General features: G+C 45.5%; 3 protein-coding genes across 3 annotated transcripts; all 3 read left to right on the forward strand.

Moving 5' to 3' along the window:
* The first annotated feature begins 2,057 nt into the window (after nucleotides 1-2,057).
* LOC147366799 (interferon beta-2-like) lies at nucleotides 2,058-7,865 on the forward strand. Its single transcript, XM_086414301.1, has one exon. It carries the CDS (start codon nucleotides 2,840-2,842, stop codon nucleotides 3,398-3,400), a length of 561 nt encoding a protein of 186 aa, XP_086270427.1. The 5' UTR covers nucleotides 2,058-2,839; the 3' UTR covers nucleotides 3,401-7,865.
* A 5,472-nt stretch (nucleotides 7,866-13,337) lies between these two features.
* On the forward strand, nucleotides 13,338-14,479 carry LOC147366800 (interferon beta-3). The gene has a single exon (XM_086414304.1). The coding sequence runs from the start codon at nucleotides 13,675-13,677 to the stop codon at nucleotides 14,233-14,235; it is 561 nt and encodes a 186-aa protein (XP_086270430.1). The 5' UTR covers nucleotides 13,338-13,674; the 3' UTR covers nucleotides 14,236-14,479.
* A 2,569-nt stretch (nucleotides 14,480-17,048) lies between these two features.
* On the forward strand, nucleotides 17,049-18,190 carry LOC147366801 (interferon beta-3). Its single transcript, XM_086414302.1, has one exon. It carries the CDS (start codon nucleotides 17,386-17,388, stop codon nucleotides 17,944-17,946), a length of 561 nt encoding a protein of 186 aa, XP_086270428.1. The 5' UTR covers nucleotides 17,049-17,385; the 3' UTR covers nucleotides 17,947-18,190.
* Nucleotides 18,191-19,117: the final 927 nt, after the last annotated feature.

Below are 19,117 nucleotides of genomic sequence, written 5' to 3' on the forward strand. Positions count from 1 at the left end.
TTAGATAGAAAAAAATTACCTGAGACAGTCAGCAAGGTATTTGAACAGACCTCTCACAAAGAAAATATCCAAAATGGTCAATAAGCATATGAAAATTGTGTTGAACCTTAGAAACAATTAGGCAATATGAGTTAAAACTGTAATAAGACATCACTATGCTTCACTAGAATGGCTAAAATTAAGAAGACAGGCAATACCAAGTGTTGAAAAGAAAGTAATGCAACTAACATCCCATTCTCTGATAGTGAGACTATGCTGCTGTTGCTGCTGCTGCTAAGTCGCTTCAGTCGTGTCCGACTCTTTTCAACCCCACGGACTGCAGCCTACCAGGCTCCTCCGTCCATGGGAGTTTCCAGGCAAGAGTACTGGAGTGGGGTGCCATTGCTTTCTCCAGTGAGACTATAAATTGGTGCAAACATTTGGAAAATATGTTTGTTATTATCTACTAAATCTGAACATATGCACATTCTATTACCCAGTTACTTCATCCTAGACCATATACCCAACAGAAGGCTATAAAAATGTGCACCAAAGGACACAAACAAGGATTTTCATAGCAAAATTAATTATACTGACAAAAATCAATATAAACTCCATGAAGGCAATTGAAAGGTGGTATAAACTCCATAAAGGCAATTGAAAGAGCCTGATTAGGAAGCAGTTCATAAACACAATAGCAGATCATGGGAGGAGGACAAAGGGAAGAAAGAAGAAAAAAGAATTCTTGTTTACAATTCTGCCCATCCCCTTCTTCCAGTTCCTCACTCTGGTCTTTATTTCCAGTCTCTACAGCCATGAGAACATCTGGGCAGGATTTCTCCCGGCTTCAGTTCCCAACAACATCTGTGCCCATTCTTCTGTTCAGGGCACAACCTAGCACCCTCTCTGCCTGAAGACGTCTCGAATTAAGTACAAAGCCACACTCTTGCATTCAAGACTGTCCCGAATATATCCTGAGCTGATTTTCCACCATTGATCCCCTTGATTCTTAGCACATAACTCGTCCACAACTTGAAGCTCCTTCTGTGTGGTCCCTGCAAACTGGGAATTCTCCTGGCTCTCTGATCAAGCTGCTCCGTCCATCTTGAGCTGTGCTGGCCACCATGACATCAACCACAAGAAGCCAAATGACCACTTGACTAGTCCAATCTCAGCTGTACTATGACTGTAAAAGTATGTACTGTATTTTGAAGGAACTATGAAAAAGATGAATGTAGCTATCTCATTATTAATTTTATATTGGTATGTGTTGAAATGATAACATTTGGATATTTCATGTTCAATAAAATACAGTGTTAAAATTAACCTCACTTGTTTCTTTTTCCTTTTTTGATGTGGCTACTAGAAAATTTTAAATTAAGAAATTTAAAATTTCTTAAAATTTTTAATAAATTATATTTCTTCTGAGCAGTGCTGAATACATTCTCTGGTAGCATATTGGAAAATCACATAAAGGATAAAAATCACCGTTTAGCTTCACAAGTCAAACATAATTACTATTAAAATGTTAGTATATTTCCTTTAGTTTATTTTTTTCCTATATACTCTGAAACTCCAGTACTTTGGCCACCTCATGAGAAGAGTTGACTCATTGGAAAAGACTCTGACGCTGGGAGGGATTGGGGGCAGGAGGAGAAGGGGACGACAGAGGATGAGATGGCTGGATGGCATCACTGACTCGATGGACGTGAGTCTGAGTGAACTCCGGGAGCTGGTGATGGACAGGGAGGCCTGGCGTGCTGCGATTCATGGGGTCGCAAAGAGTCGGACACGACTGAGCGACTGATCTGATCTGATCTGATCTGATATACTCTTACATAGTTGCATTGTATCTACAATTTTATGCCCTGCTTTTGAATATAACTAGGTGCTTTTTATTTTCTTATAATACCAAAAAATAAATTCCTTATAGAAAAAATTTAAATGTGAGAAAATAAAGGGTAAAAATTACAATAACATTTATTCAATTTTTTCAAACTAAATTATGAAAATACCTAAGAATCCTATCCCAGAATATTCTTTCATTATGAGGAAAAGTTTATGTACAAGCAGTTCTAAAGGTACAAAGTGAGGAGCAAAGAATTTTCCTGCTTGCTGCATCCTTACCCTAGTGTGCAAAATCAGATATTTAGATTATTTGAAGTATGTACAAAATAAATATGCATCGGGCCTCAGCAATTGTCACAAAGGATCCCTATAAGAGAAATCATGGACTTTTATGCACGGTCTGCATAACATTCATTTGCCTGCATAGAGATATTCCTTAATCTTTACTTTTTAGTTATATTTGGAATAGTTTGAGATTGTCAAATAAAGCAATAAATTTTGGCTGATAAAGTTATGCAATATCTTGCTGCTTATTGTTGAGGCCTACAAAATATTTCAGATCAACTTAGCTTATACCATTCTATTTTAGATACAAAAAATAAATTTTTCTAAAATCATAAACTCTTAGAAATAAAGATCCTTTCACAGAATCTAATAATATGAAAAGACAAAGATATTTTCCCAATGAAAGAACCCTGTTATAATTCAAATTGATTTTTTTTAGCATTTAGCAATTCACTGAAAATCTACAGAAACATTAGAAATTCTTCCAGACTGTATGAAAAGTAAGGAGCTTAAAAGAAAAAGAGTTTTAGAGGTAACTAATCCTTTAAATGACACGGGAAAACTAAAAAGTAGAACTGAAAGTGGGAAATTCCTCTCAAGAAGAATGGAGGGCCATCCTGTATAAGTAGCCGACACTCAAGAAGGAAGGCCATTCACTCTGCAAACGCTTGAAGACTCAGCTTCAGCACCTACTAGCAGAACAGGTAGCCCTGTGCCTGATTTCACCATGACCCACCGGTGCCTCCTCCAGATGGTTCTCCTGCTGTGTTTCTCCACCACAGCTCTTCCCAGGAGCTACAGCTTGCTTGGATTGCAAGAAAGGCGGAGTGCTGCGGTCTCTCAGAAACTCCTGTGGCAGTTACCTTCAACTCCTCAACGTTGCCTCGAGGCCAGGATGGATTTCCAGATGCCTGAGGAGATGAAGCAAGCACAGCAGTTCCAGAAGGAAGATGCCATATTGGTCATGTATGAGATGCTCCAGCAGATCTTTGGCATTCTCACCAGAGATTTCTCCAGCACTGGCTGGTCTGAGACCATCATCGAGGACCTCCTTGTGGAACTCTATGGGCAGATGAATCGTCTGCAGCCAATCCAGAAGGAAATAATGCAGAAGAAAAACTTCACTATGGGAAACACAACCGTTCTTCACCTGAAGAAATATTACCTCAACCTCATGTACTACCTGAAGTCCAAGGAGTACAACAGGTGTGCCTGGACAGTCGTGCGAGTGCAAATACTCACGAACTTTTCTTTCCTGAAGAGCCTAACAGCTTACCTCCGTGACTGAACATCTCCCACCTGTGGCTCTGGGAATGGACAATGTGACTTTGAGGTGAGACTCTTCAGCCAGCAGAGGCTCTTGAAGTAACTGACAATGCAATGCACTGGGTTTCAATGGACAGTTAAAGACTAAGCTATTTTTAAATTGATTTATGCATTATCTATTTATTAAAACTTTTATATGAGAAATAAATTATTTATGAAACAAAAGTCAATGCGGCAGTTTCAATCTCAACTTGATTTATGTGACAACACATATTAAAAATTGCAGAGCACCTTGGAGACATTCATTGCAAAACAAGCCTGCAGAGTGGTAGAGTTTCTGGCCCTGCCTTTGAGGAATTTAAAATACAAGGAAGCCATGTGGAATGTCCAAGTTACATGCATGCTCTCCATGTATCCATATAGTCTACCTGCGCTTGTATTGTTCACTTCTCTAAATGTACCAGATCCTGTAGAGGGCCTCTATATGATGTGAGGTTTTTGCTTTTTTTTTTTTTTCAATTAAGGGACAATGTACACCACCATGTATTTGAGAGTCTTACAAAGTAAGCCTTCTTTATGCCAACAAAATTTGGGCAAATTCCACTTAACTTATAAAATTCTTACTAAAGTAAATGAAAAATTCGGACCTTCTAAATGTCCTCAGTTGCTTGTACACTCCAACCCTTATTTCCAACAACGTAGTCCTCACAAAGAGGTTTCAGGAACATGAGTCAAAAATTACTTAAGACTGTCTTGGGGGTCATTAGAAACTGTCAAACATGCTAATTCACGCAATTAAAAATAAGTGAAAAGTCATCTTGAAAATATTAAGTTTACATCCATTAAAGATAGAAAGTAAAACGATATTAAATACTTGTTTTGGTACACAGAAAATATAGTTGAAGTAAAGTTTAATAAAATGCTACTGTTATATACAAAATATATTTTAATATTCTATACTTAATATTTAAAATACCTTCTATAAATTTATTATAAAATTGGAAACATGAAATATTTAATTTAAAATAAGTATATAATTCAATATAAAATTAACTCATAAAAATAAACTGCTGTGCTTTTTAAAATATTCCTAGTTTTCAGCTATTCAACATTTACTCCCCCCACTTCAAGGCCGAATCCTTGAAAGACCCTGAAAATTCCAGAGCATTCCAGGGGCGCACAGTTCTTTGCTCCCCGACCCAGGTGGTGGCCGCGTTCCGTCTCACCCCCAGTAAGTCCCCCAAACCGTCTCATGGTTATTTGTCCCCTGGCCGCCGCTGAGTTCTCCTCTGTCTGCAACGCACTCCCAGGGTCCCCTAGCCAGTCTCATCGCCTTGGCTGTTTCTCACGTTGTCCAAAATGGCTCCAAGCCTGTAGTCTCACTGACTCCACCTGGCTCCGCTTTGTGCTCAAGGTCCTCCCATCGTCCCATCTCTCACAGTCTCACCCCCACCGCCGGGTTTTCTTGGTCCACATCGCGATGCCACCACCCCAAGACGATTGTCTCATCACCTATGCGCGCTTTCACTTTGTCCGCAAAGCCGTCCCATCAACTCGAAGCCAAAAGCCTCAGCTCGGCCACCGTGTTTCATTTTGTGCCCAACGCCTTTCCGTCTTGCCACAGCGAATAGTCTCGTCGCCACTTCCAGGTTCCCCTGTGTGGACCACACCCATCCATCGTCCGGCAGTCTCATCCCTTCGCCGGGTTTAACTTTGTCGCAAAGCTGTCCAATCGTCCCACCACCAGTAGTTTTTCGCCACCGTGACGTTTCACTTTGTCCGAAACGCGGACTCAGCGTCCCAAAGCCAAGCTGGGTTCCCCTGTATGAGAAACGCCCTCCCATCACCCCATAGCCAATAGTCTCATCGCTTCCGCTGTGCTTCACTTTGAGCACCAAACCCGCCCATTTTACAACAGCGAATAATTTTAGCCACCGCAGCATCTAAAGTGAGAGCAACGGCGCCCCCAGTGCCCGACAGCCTCTCGTCTCATCGCGACGTCGGCTTTCCCTCTGTCGACACATTCCAACTGTCTTATCTGCAACAGCCTCACCCAACCCCACCTCCGCCGGATTTCACGTGGTGCAGGACTCTGCCCCAGCGTCCTATCGCCAATATTCTCATCGCCTCCGCTGTTTTACACTCGCCGCAAGCCCTCCGACTTCTCAGCGCAACGATAGTTTCATCGCCATCTCAGGGTCCTCCTTTGTCCAATCTCATCCCCGCTGCAGGGCTGAAATGCACTCTCTTCGCAGCGCCTTCCCATCGTGCCATAGGCAATACTCTGCTAGCCACCGCCGGGTTCGCTTCTGTCTGCAGTGTTCTGACAAGGTCTTGTCGCCTGTAGGCATCGTCCCAAAGGCAATAGTCTCCAAGCTGTCTATCTCAACGCCAGGCTGGCTTTCGTTTTGTCCGCAACGCTATCTATCCTCTGAAAACCAAGACTCTTTGCCACCGCCGACTTCCCCTTTTTGCCCAACGACCTCCCATGGTCCCAGCGCCGATAGATAGGCTCATCGGCAAAGCGGTGTTGCACTTCAACTCCAAGGACATCGCCCAAGGGCTCATCCCACCGCCCTGTTTCACTTTGTGCAGAAAGCCTTCCCATCGTGCCATCGGGAATAGTCTCCTGGCCAGCTCCAGGCTCCCCAACCTGAGCAACGCTCTCGCATAGTCCCCGTAGACAAATGTCTCATAGCCGATGCTGGCTTTCACTTTGTCCGCAATGCTTTCGTCCACTCTTCTCAAAGCCACCACCAGTTTCCCCTTTATGCTCAACGTCCGCCCGTGGTCCCATCGCCTAGAGGCTCACAGGCCCTGCCAGTTTCCCCTTTGTGCACAACAATGCTGTCCTGCCTTCCCATCGCCAAAAATCCATCTCCACCATGGTGCTTCACTTTTCTTCAAAGTTGCCCTATACTCAGATCACCCAAGATCTCATCCCCACCGCCGGGTTTAAATTGACCTCAACTCTTGCCATTGTTCCATAGCAAATAGTCTCATCGCCACCGCGGGGAATCGCCCCATAGGCGATACTGTCATTGCGGCCACTGTGTTTCATTTTGTTCCGAACTCCCCCTCCCATAGTCCCACAGCGAATAGTCTCGGATCCACCCCAGGATTCGACCATCCATCCCGGCCCCTACTACGACCCCCAATAGTGGTAAAGCCAATAGTCATATCGCGGCTACTATCTTCCACTTTGTGCCGAACGCTCTCCCATCATCCCACAGCAACCGTCTCCTAGCCACTGCGGGATTCCAGCGTGTTCACCACGCTCCCCCACCCTCCAACCCCCATCAACGCTGCACGGGTAATTGTCTCATCTCGGATACCGTTTTTCACTTTGTCAGCAACGGCCCATATGAGCCTGCAACCAGTAGTCTCTTGCTCGCCTTCTAGTTTCACTTTGGGCACAACGCTGTCCATCTTCACATCGCCAATAATTCCATCACCGCTGCCCGGTGCCTTTCTCTGAGCTTTGGCTACATCGAGACGGAAGTGAGCCCCTATCATTAAAATCAGCCTCATCTCGCTCAGAACCCCCGCCTTGGGGGTTCTTTTCCTCAAATATGACCAGTTCGGGTTGACGTGTGGAAAGAAAGCCCACTACTCAGGCGATCTTTCCGAATATGCAATATTCTGGCTGCCTACTCAGGACAGTGGAAACCAGCCCTTTTCCATCAGAGGGCTAATGGTATGCGCACCCTTGAATCAGTGCTCCTATAAAAAGCTCTGTGGAAACTTTGCGCCCTGTCTCTCCAGCAGCCCCACGAGAGTCAACTGCAAAATCTCCCAAGACTACGATTCGAAAGCAAAAACGATCGAACCACAGCGTTCGCACTCCGCGGTCGCCTGGAGAAGCTCGCGGTCTGCGGTTCCATCTCAGCGCTCTTTGCTCATCGTTTCGCGGTGCTCGCGCGCCACCACCCGGTCGTCTGCAAATCACTGACATTCTCTATGGCCCACATCCACTTACTGGTGGAAGGAGTGATGCTCTGCTACATCCCTGCCTGCTCTCTTCCTTGGAACCTGCCTGGTAGCCCCTGCCAGAAAAACAAGGAAATCTTCAAACACTTGAAATAGATGCAAAGGATCCTCTCTCAGTCGCGCATAAAGGACAAAGCCGACTTCAGATTTCCGTGGAAAAGAGAGATGATCACTCCAGTGCACATGACTCGGGGATCCTGCAACCACTATCTGAGGCGCCAGCAGAGCTTCCAACTCTTCACCACGGAGGATAGCCGTGCTACTCTGTAGCATGGATCAGAGCCTGAAACAACTGGAGCAGATGCAAGGAGACATTCTGTGCTGTTCTCATTGGGACTTCCTGCCCGGGAGTATTTTCATGGCATCCATCTCTACCTCAGGGAGCTGGAATACAGCCACTTTGCCCGAGGGGCTGTCAGAGTGGAAATTAAAAGTGCTTTTCCCTCATGTAAGAATCCTCAAAGAAATGGCAACAATAAAGATGTCTATATTTGTAACACTCGCTAATGAATTCCATTATTGTTTGCTTCCTGTTCCAAAGCAATTGCAACTCATGCTGCCTCAGGCACTGAAAACTGAAATGAAAATCGTGATTTTTCAGGAACAGGTGTGGACAGCAAAACAGAATGTCTTTTCTTGTATAAAGATCTTTTGATCATCGTTTAAAAGGTCTCTTGATGTCTGAGGGGCTGGTATTTTCTATACTGAGAGGTCAGTGTTACTTTCTCATGGACAGGTTTCCAGGATCCTCTGTTCTTAGAGATCTTTTTCAGTTAAGTCTAGGTGCTATAGAGATAAAGAATAAATTGAGCGGATTTTCATCATAATAGAAACTTATCTTTCCTTCTCTGAAGAGTACAATACAGGCCTTCCGGATCAGGTGAATCTTCTGGTTTGCTCGCATTCAAAGGGTGATTCAGGGACATGGGTACCTTCTGTTTTGTGGCTTTTTCCATCATCGATATGTGACTCCAAGGTTGTCTGTGGTGCTTGGATCTAGTACACCCGGCAGTAAAGGGATGAAGTCTGGTGGCTCACAGGGAATGTTTCCAAGGGCCAGGACTATACAGGGTGAGAGCACTTCCTCTCATGTTCCATGGCCTGGATTTGTCCTCATGGGAATCTCATTGCAAGCAAGTTGGGAAACAATTGGGTGATGAATGGATGAAGAGATAAGTTCAGGGTGCTGACTTTCAAAAATGCACAACATGATAGTTGAAAGTTAAGTGTCTGGGGGGCAAAATGAGGACTGCAGCCCAGGAGACAGCACATCAGATAGTTCTGAGAAGCTGTTCCAAAGACACACAGAGGGATATATGTGATTTTGGTGAAGGGGTAATACATGTACTCATGTGCCTGTTTTTTGTGGAAGTTTACTGCCAGTGTCGGGGAGGTTTCTTGGAGTCACAAGAAGCAGTCATCACCATGAAGGATGTTCCTGCTTTCTAGATAATGAGGAGATAGAACAACTGAGTTCTTAAAATGGGCTCCTGAAGATAGCTAACCTTCTAAAGACTTGTTCTGCCAGTTTTCGCTGCACACAGCATGCCTCACTTCTGCTTTCCACCTTATATTCCTTTCCAGGGGTGTTAAAAATCAGCAGCTGCAAGAACACGATTGAATCCTTGTAGGTAGATGGCAAGTGCCAATGGCACCTGCTAGTTTGTACTTGACACGGCATGAGACCACATTTCACGTTTTCACTATTTGTTCAAATGAAGTTCTGGTAGGAGTCAAGGGGAACAAGTATTGTTCTTGCTTGCACACACTTCGTTAAAATACAATCTGACCCAAATGCTTTTTCTCCAAGTTCAGCTTTGGGGAGAACGACAAGAATGCCAGTCATAGTTCACAGTATCATCCACTGTTTGAAAGAAATTTTCAAGCTGATTCCCAAAGGCATTGCCTACAGGAAAATATCCACAGTGTAGACACATTACAGGCTGTTTCCTTACTTACCTGAGGGAGACAAGAGAAGAAGAATCAGGCAGTTCCTTGCAACTACTTGAGGATGACTGAAGAAAACGTGATGAGTGAGTCTTCCATTTGGGTCCAGGTCCAAGAGCCTCATCCTGATCTTCTAAATATTGGAAATGGAAAGTTGAAGACAGTCTTCCTAAAAATGAGCTTCAAAAACTATCTCACACATGCTGTGTGGGAGGACAAAAACAAAAACAAATTGTTGTATCCACAAAGAGTTAAGAGATAAAATTAATTGCAATTGATGAAACACTATATAAAATGTTTGACACATTACTATGCTTAGTCTATTAATAACACTACCAGTCACTTAATTAGTCTTCCTGCTATCCTGCTGATGAGGTAACATTTATGGTGCAGGAGAATAAATAACAGAGGATAAGATAGCAATTCAAGTAAACATTTGCTGTTCACCCTTTTATGTTAAAGTAGCAACACACGTGTGTACTTATTTAATGTATATTGTACAAGTGTGTGTGTATTTATATATGTGTATATATTTTTGTTCAGGTGCTTAGTTATATCTGACTGTGTATGACCCCATGAACTGTAGCATGCCAGGCTTCCCTGTCCTTCACTATCTCCCAAGTTTGCTCAAACTCATGTTCATTGAGTCAGTGATGCCAGGCAACCATCTCATCCTCTGTTGCCCCTTCTCCTGCCCTCAACCTTCCACAGCATCAGGGTCATTTTCAAAGGGTCAGTTTCTTCTCAGCAGGTGGCAAAAGTATTAGAGCAGCAGCTTCAGCACCAGTGCTTTCAATGCATATTCAGGGTTGATCTCCTTTAGACTGGTTTGATCTCCTTGCAGTCCAAAGGACTCTCAAAGCTCTTCTTCAGTACCACAGTTCAAAAACATCAATTCTTGGGTGCTCAGCTTTCTTTATGATGCAAATCACATCCATACATAACAGCTGGAAAAACCCTAGTCTTGACTAGAGGGACCTTTGTTGGCAAAGTAATGTCTCTGCTTTTGAATATGCTATCTAGGTTGGTCACAACTTTCCTTCCAAGGAGTAAGCGTCTTTTAATTTTATGGTTGAAATCACCATCTGCAGTGATTTTGGAGCCCCCCAAAATAAAGTCGGACACTGTTGGAACTGTTTCCCCATATATTTGCCATGGAGGGATGATGCCATGATCTTTGTTCTCTGAAAGTTGAGCTTGAAGCCAACTTTTTCACTCTCCTCTTGCATAAAGAGGCTCTTTATTTAGTTCCTCTTTACTTTCTGCCAAAGATATAGAGGCTCTTAAAGTAACTGACAGTGCAATGCACTGGATTTCAATGGACATTAAAGACTAAGCTATTTTTAAATTGATTTATGCGTTATTCATTTATTTAAACTTTTATGTGAGAAATAAATTATTTATGAAACAAAAGTCAACGTGGCGGTTTCAATCTCAACTTGATTTATGTGACAACACACATTAAAAATTGCAGAGCACCTTGGAGACATTCATTGCAAAACAAGCCTGCAGAGTAGTAGAGTTTCTGGCCCTGCCTTTGAGGAATTTAAAATACAAGGAAGCCGTGGGGAATGTCCAAGTTCTATGCATGCCCTCCATGTACCCATACAGTCTACCTGCGCTTCTCTGGGTCACTTCTTTAAAGGTACCAGACAGCTCATGCTGTAGGGCCCCTCTATATGATGTGGGGGGGGGGGGTTGCCTTTTCTTTTTTTCACTTCGGGGAAAATGTACACCACTTAACATGTGAGAGTCTTACAAAGTAAGCCTTCTTTATGCCAACAAAATCTGGGCAAATTCCACTTAACTTATAAAATTCTTACTAAAGTAAATGAAAAATTCGGACCTTCTAAATGTCCTCAGTTGCTTGTACACTCCAACCCCTTATTTCCAACAACGTAGTCCTCACAAAGAGGTTTCAGGAACATGAGTCAAAAATTACTTAAGACTGTCTTGGGGGTCGTTAGAAACTGTCAAACATGCTAATTCACGCAATTAAAAATAAGGGAAAAGTCATCTTGAAAATATTAAGTTTATATTCGTAAAAGATAGAAAAGTAAAACGATATTAAATACTTGTTTTGGTACACAGAAATATAGTTTTAATAAAGTTTAACAAATTGCTACAGCTATATACAAATATACTTTAATATTCTATGCTTAAGATTTAAAATACCTTCTATAAATTTATTATAAAATTGGAAAAGTGAAATATTTCATTTAAAATAAGTATATTTTATTATGAAAATATTCTATTATCGCCACGTCCAGGTTCCCCTGTGTGGACCACACTCATTCGTCGTCGGGTAGTCTCATCGCTCCGTCGGGTTTAACTCTGTCGCAAAGCTGTCCAATCGTCCCACCACCACCAGTAGTTTTTCGCCACCGTCACGTTTCACTTTGTCCGCAACGCGGACTCAGCGTCTCAAAGCCGAGCAGGGCTCCCCTGTATGAGAAACTCCCTCCCATCACCCCATAGACGATGGTCTCCCCGCTTCCGCTGTGCTTCACTTTGAGCGCCAAGCCCGCCCATCGTCCGACAGCGAATAATCTCAGCCACCGCCGCATCTAAAGCGAGCGCCGCGCCGCCCCCGCTGCCCCACAGCCTCCCGTCTCCTCGTCGGCTTTCACTCTGTCCGCAACACTTTCCAGTCGTCTTATGGGCAACAGCCTCCCCCACCCCCACCCCGCAGCCCCGCCGGGTTTCACGTGGTGCAGGACTCTACCCCAGCGTCCTATCGCCAATATTCTCATCGCCTCCGCTGTTTTACACTCGCCGCAAGCCCTCCGACTTCTCAGCGCAAACATCGGTAGTTCAACCGCCACCTCAGGGTCCCCGTTTGTCCGGTCTCATCCCTACTGCAGGGCCGAAATGCACTCCGTTCGCAACGCCTTCCCATCGTGCCCTAGGCAATACTCTGCTAGCCACCGCCGGGTTCTCTTCCGTCTGCAACGTTCCGACAAGGTCTCACCGCCAGTAGGCATCGTCCCAAAGCCAGTAGTCTCCAAGCTGTCTATCTCAACGCCGGTGCTGGCTTTCGTTTTGTCCGCAACGCAATCTATCCTCTGGAAACCAAGACTTCTAGCCACCGCCGACTTCCCCTTTTTGCCCAACGACCTCCCATGGTCCCAGCGCCGATAGTTAGGCTCATCGGCAAAGCGGTGTTGCACTTCAACTCCAAGGACATCGCCCAAGGGCTCATCCCACCGTCCTGTTTCACTTTGTGCAGAACGCCGTCCCATCGTGCCATCGGGAATAGTCTCCTGGCCAGCTCCAGGCTCCCCAACCTGAGCAACGCCCTCGCACAGTCCCGGTAGACACCGTCTGTGCCGATACGTCTATACGATGAGACAGCGTCTCATCGCCGATGCTGGCTTTCACTTTGTCCGCAACGCGTTCGTCCACTCTTCTCAAAGCCACCACCAGTTTCCCCTTTATGCCCAACGTCCGCCCGTGGTCCCATCGCCTAGAGGCTCACTGCCGCCGCCGGTTTCCCCTTTGTGCACATCATTGCTGTCCTGCCTTCCCATCGCCAATAGTCCCATCGCCACCGCGGTGGTTCACTTTTCTTCAAACTGCTCAGATCACCATGCTCAGATCACCCAAGGTCTCATCCCCACCGCCGGGTGCATATTTGACCTCAACAGCAAATAGCCTCATCGACACCGCGGGAATCGCCCGCGATAGGCGATACTGTCATTGCGGCCACTGTGTTTCATTTTGTTCCGAACTCCCTCCCATAGTCCCACAGCGAAGAGTGTCGGATCCACCGCGGGATTCGACCGTCCATCCCGGCCCCCACTCCGCCCCCCAATCCTGGTAAAGCCAGTCGTCTCATCGCGGCCACTGTGCTCCACTTTGTGCCGAACGCTCTCCCATCATCCCACAGCAACCGTCTCCTAGCCACCGCGGGATAGGTTGGTCATAACTTTCCTTCCAAGGAGTAAGCGTCTTTTAATCTTATGGCTGCAATCACCATCTGCAGTGATTTTGGAGCCCCCCAAAACAGAGTCGGACATTGTTGCAACTGTTTCCCCATATATTTGGCATGGAGGGATGATGTCATGATCTTTGTTCTCGGAAAGTTGAGCTTGAAGCCAACTTTTTCACTCTCCTCTTGCATAAAGAGGCTCTTTATTTAGTTCCTCTTCACTTTCTGCCAAAGTTATAGAGGCAACGAATAATTTAAATGACAAAGGAAAACTGAAAGGGAGAACTGAAAGTGGGAAATTCCTCTCCGAGGGCCATCCTATATAAGTAGCCCACACTCAAGGAGGAAGGCCATTCACTCTGCAAGCCCTTGAAGACTCAGCGTCAGCATCTACTAGCAGAACGGGCAGCCCTGTGCCTGTTTTCATCATGACCTACCGGTGCCTCCTCCCGATGGTTCTCCTGCTGTGTTTCTCCACCACAGCTCTTTCCAGGAGCTACAGCTTGCTCCGATTCCAGCAAAGGCGGAGCGCTGAGGTGTGTCAGAAACTCCTGGGGCAGTTACCTTCAACGCCTCAACATTGCCTCGAGGCCAGGATGGACTTCCAGGTCCCTGAGGAGATGAACCAAGCACAGCAGTTCCGGAAGGAAGATGCCATATTGGTCATCTATGAGATGCTCCAGCAGATCTTCAATATTCTCACCAGAGACTTCTCCAGCACTGGCTGGTCTGAGACCATCATTGAGGACCTCCTTGTGGAACTCTATGGGCAGATGAATCGTCTGCAGCCAATCCAGAAGGAAATAATGCAGGAGCAAAACTTCACCATGGGGGACACAACCGTTCTTCACCTGAAGAAGTATTACTTCAACCTCGTGCAGTACCTGGAGTCCAAGGAGTACAACAGGTGTGCCTGGACAGTCGTGCGAGTGCAAATACTCACGAACTTTTCTTTCCTGATGAGACTAACAGCTTCCCTCCGTGACTGAACACCTCCCACCTGTGGCTCTGGGAAGGGACAATGTGACTTTGAGCTGAGATGCTTCAGCCAGCAGAGGCTCTTAAAGTAACTGACAGTGCAATGCACTGGATTTCAATGGACATTAAAGACTAAGCTATTTTTAAATTGATTTATGCGTTATTCATTTATTTAAACTTTTATGTGAGAAATAAATTATTTATGAAACAAAAGTCAACGTGGCGGTTTCAATCTCAACTTGATTTATGTGACAACACACATTAAAAATTGCAGAGCACCTTGGAGACATTCATTGCAAAACAAGCCTGCAGAGTAGTAGAGTTTCTGGCCCTGCCTTTGAGGAATTTAAAATACAAGGAAGCCGTGGGGAATGTCCAAGTTCTATGCATGCCCTCCATGTACCCATACAGTCTACCTGCGCTTCTCTGGGTCACTTCTTTAAAGGTACCAGACAGCTCATGCTGTAGGGCCCCTCTATATGATGTGGGGGGGGGGGGGGTTGCCTTTTCTTTTTTTCACTTCGGGGAAAATGTACACCACTTAACATGTGAGAGTCTTACAAAGTAAGCCTTCTTTATGCCAACAAAATCTGGGCAAATTCCACTTAACTTATAAAATTCTTACTAAAGTAAATGAAAAATTCGGACCTTCTAAATGTCCTCAGTTGCTTGTACACTCCAACCCCTTATTTCCAACAACGTAGTCCTCACAAAGAGGTTTCAGGAACATGAGTCAAAAATTACTTAAGACTGTCTTGGGGGTCGTTAGAAACTGTCAAACATGCTAATTCACGCAATTAAAAATAAGGGAAAAGTCATCTTGAAAATATTAAGTTTATATTCGTAAAAGATAGAAAAGTAAAACGATATTAAATACTTGTTTTGGTACACAGAAATATAGTTTTAATAAAGTTTAACAAATTGCTACAGCTATATACAAATATACTTTAATATTCTATGCTTAAGATTTAAAATACCTTCTATAAATTTATTATAAAATTGGAAAAGTGAAATATTTCATTTAAAATAAGTATATTTTATTATGAAAATATTCTATTATCGCCACGTCCAGGTTCCCCTGTGTGGACCACACTCATTCGTCGTCGGGTAGTCTCATCGCTCCGTCGGGTTTAACTCTGTCGCAAAGCTGTCCAATCGTCCCACCACCACCAGTAGTTTTTCGCCACCGTCACGTTTCACTTTGTCCGCAACGCGGACTCAGCGTCTCAAAGCCGAGCAGGGCTCCCCTGTATGAGAAACTCCCTCCCATCACCCCATAGACGATGGTCTCCCCGCTTCCGCTGTGCTTCACTTTGAGCGCCAAGCCCGCCCATCGTCCGACAGCGAATAATCTCAGCCACCGCCGCATCTAAAGCGAGCGCCGCGCCGCCCCCGCTGCCCCACAGCCTCCCGTCTCCTCGTCGGCTTTCACTCTGTCCGCAACACTTTCCAGTCGTCTTATGGGCAACAGCCTCCCCCACCCCCACCCCGCAGCCCCGCCGGGTTTCACGTGGTGCAGGACTCTACCCCAGCGTCCTATCGCCAATATTCTCATCGCCTCCGCTGTTTTACACTCGCCGCAAGCCCTCCGACTTCTCAGCGCAAACATCGGTAGTTCAACCGCCACCTCAGGGTCCCCGTTTGTCCGGTCTCATCCCTACTGCAGGGCCGAAATGCACTCCGTTCGCAACGCCTTCCCATCGTGCCCTAGGCAATACTCTGCTAGCCACCGCCGGGTTCTCTTCCGTCTGCAACGTTCCGACAAGGTCTCACCGCCAGTAGGCATCGTCCCAAAGCCAGTAGTCTCCAAGCTGTCTATCTCAACGCCGGTGCTGGCTTTCGTTTTGTCCGCAACGCAATCTATCCTCTGGAAACCAAGACTTCTAGCCACCGCCGACTTCCCCTTTTTGCCCAACGACCTCCCATGGTCCCAGCGCCGATAGTTAGGCTCATCGGCAAAGCGGTGTTGCACTTCAACTCCAAGGACATCGCCCAAGGGCTCATCCCACCGTCCTGTTTCACTTTGTGCAGAACGCCGTCCCATCGTGCCATCGGGAATAGTCTCCTGGCCAGCTCCAGGCTCCCCAACCTGAGCAACGCCCTCGCACAGTCCCGGTAGACACCGTCTGTGCCGATACGTCTATACGATGAGACAGCGTCTCATCGCCGATGCTGGCTTTCACTTTGTCCGCAACGCGTTCGTCCACTCTTCTCAAAGCCACCACCAGTTTCCCCTTTATGCCCAACGTCCGCCCGTGGTCCCATCGCCTAGAGGCTCACTGCCGCCGCCGGTTTCCCCTTTGTGCACATCATTGCTGTCCTGCCTTCCCATCGCCAATAGTCCCATCGCCACCGCGGTGGTTCACTTTTCTTCAAACTGCTCAGATCACCATGCTCAGATCACCCAAGGTCTCATCCCCACCGCCGGGTGCATATTTGACCTCAACAGCAAATAGCCTCATCGACACCGCGGGAATCGCCCGCGATAGGCGATACTGTCATTGCGGCCACTGTGTTTCATTTTGTTCCGAACTCCCTCCCATAGTCCCACAGCGAAGAGTGTCGGATCCACCGCGGGATTCGACCGTCCATCCCGGCCCCCACTCCGCCCCCCAATCCTGGTAAAGCCAGTCGTCTCATCGCGGCCACTGTGCTCCACTTTGTGCCGAACGCTCTCCCATCATCCCACAGCAACCGTCTCCTAGCCACCGCGGGATAGGTTGGTCATAACTTTCCTTCCAAGGAGTAAGCGTCTTTTAATCTTATGGCTGCAATCACCATCTGCAGTGATTTTGGAGCCCCCCAAAACAGAGTCGGACATTGTTGCAACTGTTTCCCCATATATTTGGCATGGAGGGATGATGTCATGATCTTTGTTCTCGGAAAGTTGAGCTTGAAGCCAACTTTTTCACTCTCCTCTTGCATAAAGAGGCTCTTTATTTAGTTCCTCTTCACTTTCTGCCAAAGTTATAGAGGCAACGAATAATTTAAATGACAAAGGAAAACTGAAAGGGAGAACTGAAAGTGGGAAATTCCTCTCCGAGGGCCATCCTATATAAGTAGCCCACACTCAAGGAGGAAGGCCATTCACTCTGCAAGCCCTTGAAGACTCAGCGTCAGCATCTACTAGCAGAACGGGCAGCCCTGTGCCTGTTTTCATCATGACCTACCGGTGCCTCCTCCCGATGGTTCTCCTGCTGTGTTTCTCCACCACAGCTCTTTCCAGGAGCTACAGCTTGCTCCGATTCCAGCAAAGGCGGAGCGCTGAGGTGTGTCAGAAACTCCTGGGGCAGTTACCTTCAACGCCTCAACATTGCCTCGAGGCCAGGATGGACTTCCAGGTCCCTGAGGAGATGAACCAAGCACAGCAGTTCCGGAAGGAAGATGCCATATTGGTCATCTATGAGATGCTCCAGCAGATCTTCAATATTCTCACCAGAGACTTCTCCAGCACTGGCTGGTCTGAGACCATCATTGAGGACCTCCTTGTGGAACTCTATGGGCAGATGAATCGTCTGCAGCCAATCCAGAAGGAAATAATGCAGGAGCAAAACTTCACCATGGGGGACACAACCGTTCTTCACCTGAAGAAGTATTACTTCAACCTCGTGCAGTACCTGGAGTCCAAGGAGTACAACAGGTGTGCCTGGACAGTCGTGCGAGTGCAAATACTCACGAACTTTTCTTTCCTGATGAGACTAACAGCTTCCCTCCGTGACTGAACACCTCCCACCTGTGGCTCTGGGAAGGGACAATGTGACTTTGAGCTGAGATGCTTCAGCCAGCAGAGGCTCTTAAAGTAACTGACAGTGCAATGCACTGGATTTCAATGGACATTAAAGACTAAGCTATTTTTAAATTGATTTATGCGTTATTCATTTATTTAAACTTTTATGTGAGAAATAAATTATTTATGAAACAAAAGTCAACGTGGCGGTTTCAATCTCAACTTGATTTATGTGACAACACACATTAAAAATTGCAGAGCACCTTGGAGACATTCATTGCAAAACAAGCCTGCAGAGTAGTAGAGTTTCTGGCCCTGCCTTTGAGGAATTTAAAATACAAGGAAGCCGTGGGGAATGTCCAAGTTCTATGCATGCCCTCCATGTACCCATACAGTCTACCTGCGCTTCTCTGGGTCACTTCTTTAAAGGTACCAGACAGCTCATGCTGTAGGGCCCCTCTATATGATGTGGGGGGGGGGGGGGTTGCCTTTTCTTTTTTTCACTTCGGGGAAAATGTACACCACTTAACATGTGAGAGTCTTACAAAGTAAGCCTTCTTTATGCCAACAAAATCTGGGCAAATTCCACTTAACTTATAAAATTCTTACTAAAGTAAATGAAAAATTCGGACCTTCTAAATGTCCTCAGTTGCTTGTACACTCCAACCCCTTATTTCCAACAACGTAGTCCTCACAAAGAGGTTTCAGGAACATGAGTCAAAAATTACTTAAGACTGTCTTGGGGGTCGTTAGAAACTGTCAAACATGCTAATTCACGCAATTAAAAATAAGGGAAAAGTCATCTTGAAAATATTAAGTTTATATTCGTAAAAGATAGAAAAGTAAAACGATATTAAATACTTGTTTTGGTACACAGAAATATAGTTTTAATAAAGTTTAACAAATTGCTACAGCTATATACAAATATACTTTAATATTCTATGCTTAAGATTTAAAATACCTTCTATAAATTTATTATAAAATTGGAAAAGTGAAATATTTCATTTAAAATAAGTATATTTTATTATGAAAATATTCTATTATCGCCACGTCCAGGTTCCCCTGTGTGGACCACACTCATTCGTCGTCGGGTAGTCTCATCGCTCCGTCGGGTTTAACTCTGTCGCAAAGCTGTCCAATCGTCCCACCACCACCAGTAGTTTTTC

This window comes from Bos grunniens, chromosome 8, assembly GCF_055505025.1.
Source record: "Bos grunniens cultivar Pamir isolate PY7600 chromosome 8, Bosgru_T2T1.0, whole genome shotgun sequence".
Classification (NCBI taxonomy): domain Eukaryota; kingdom Metazoa; phylum Chordata; class Mammalia; order Artiodactyla; family Bovidae; genus Bos; species Bos grunniens.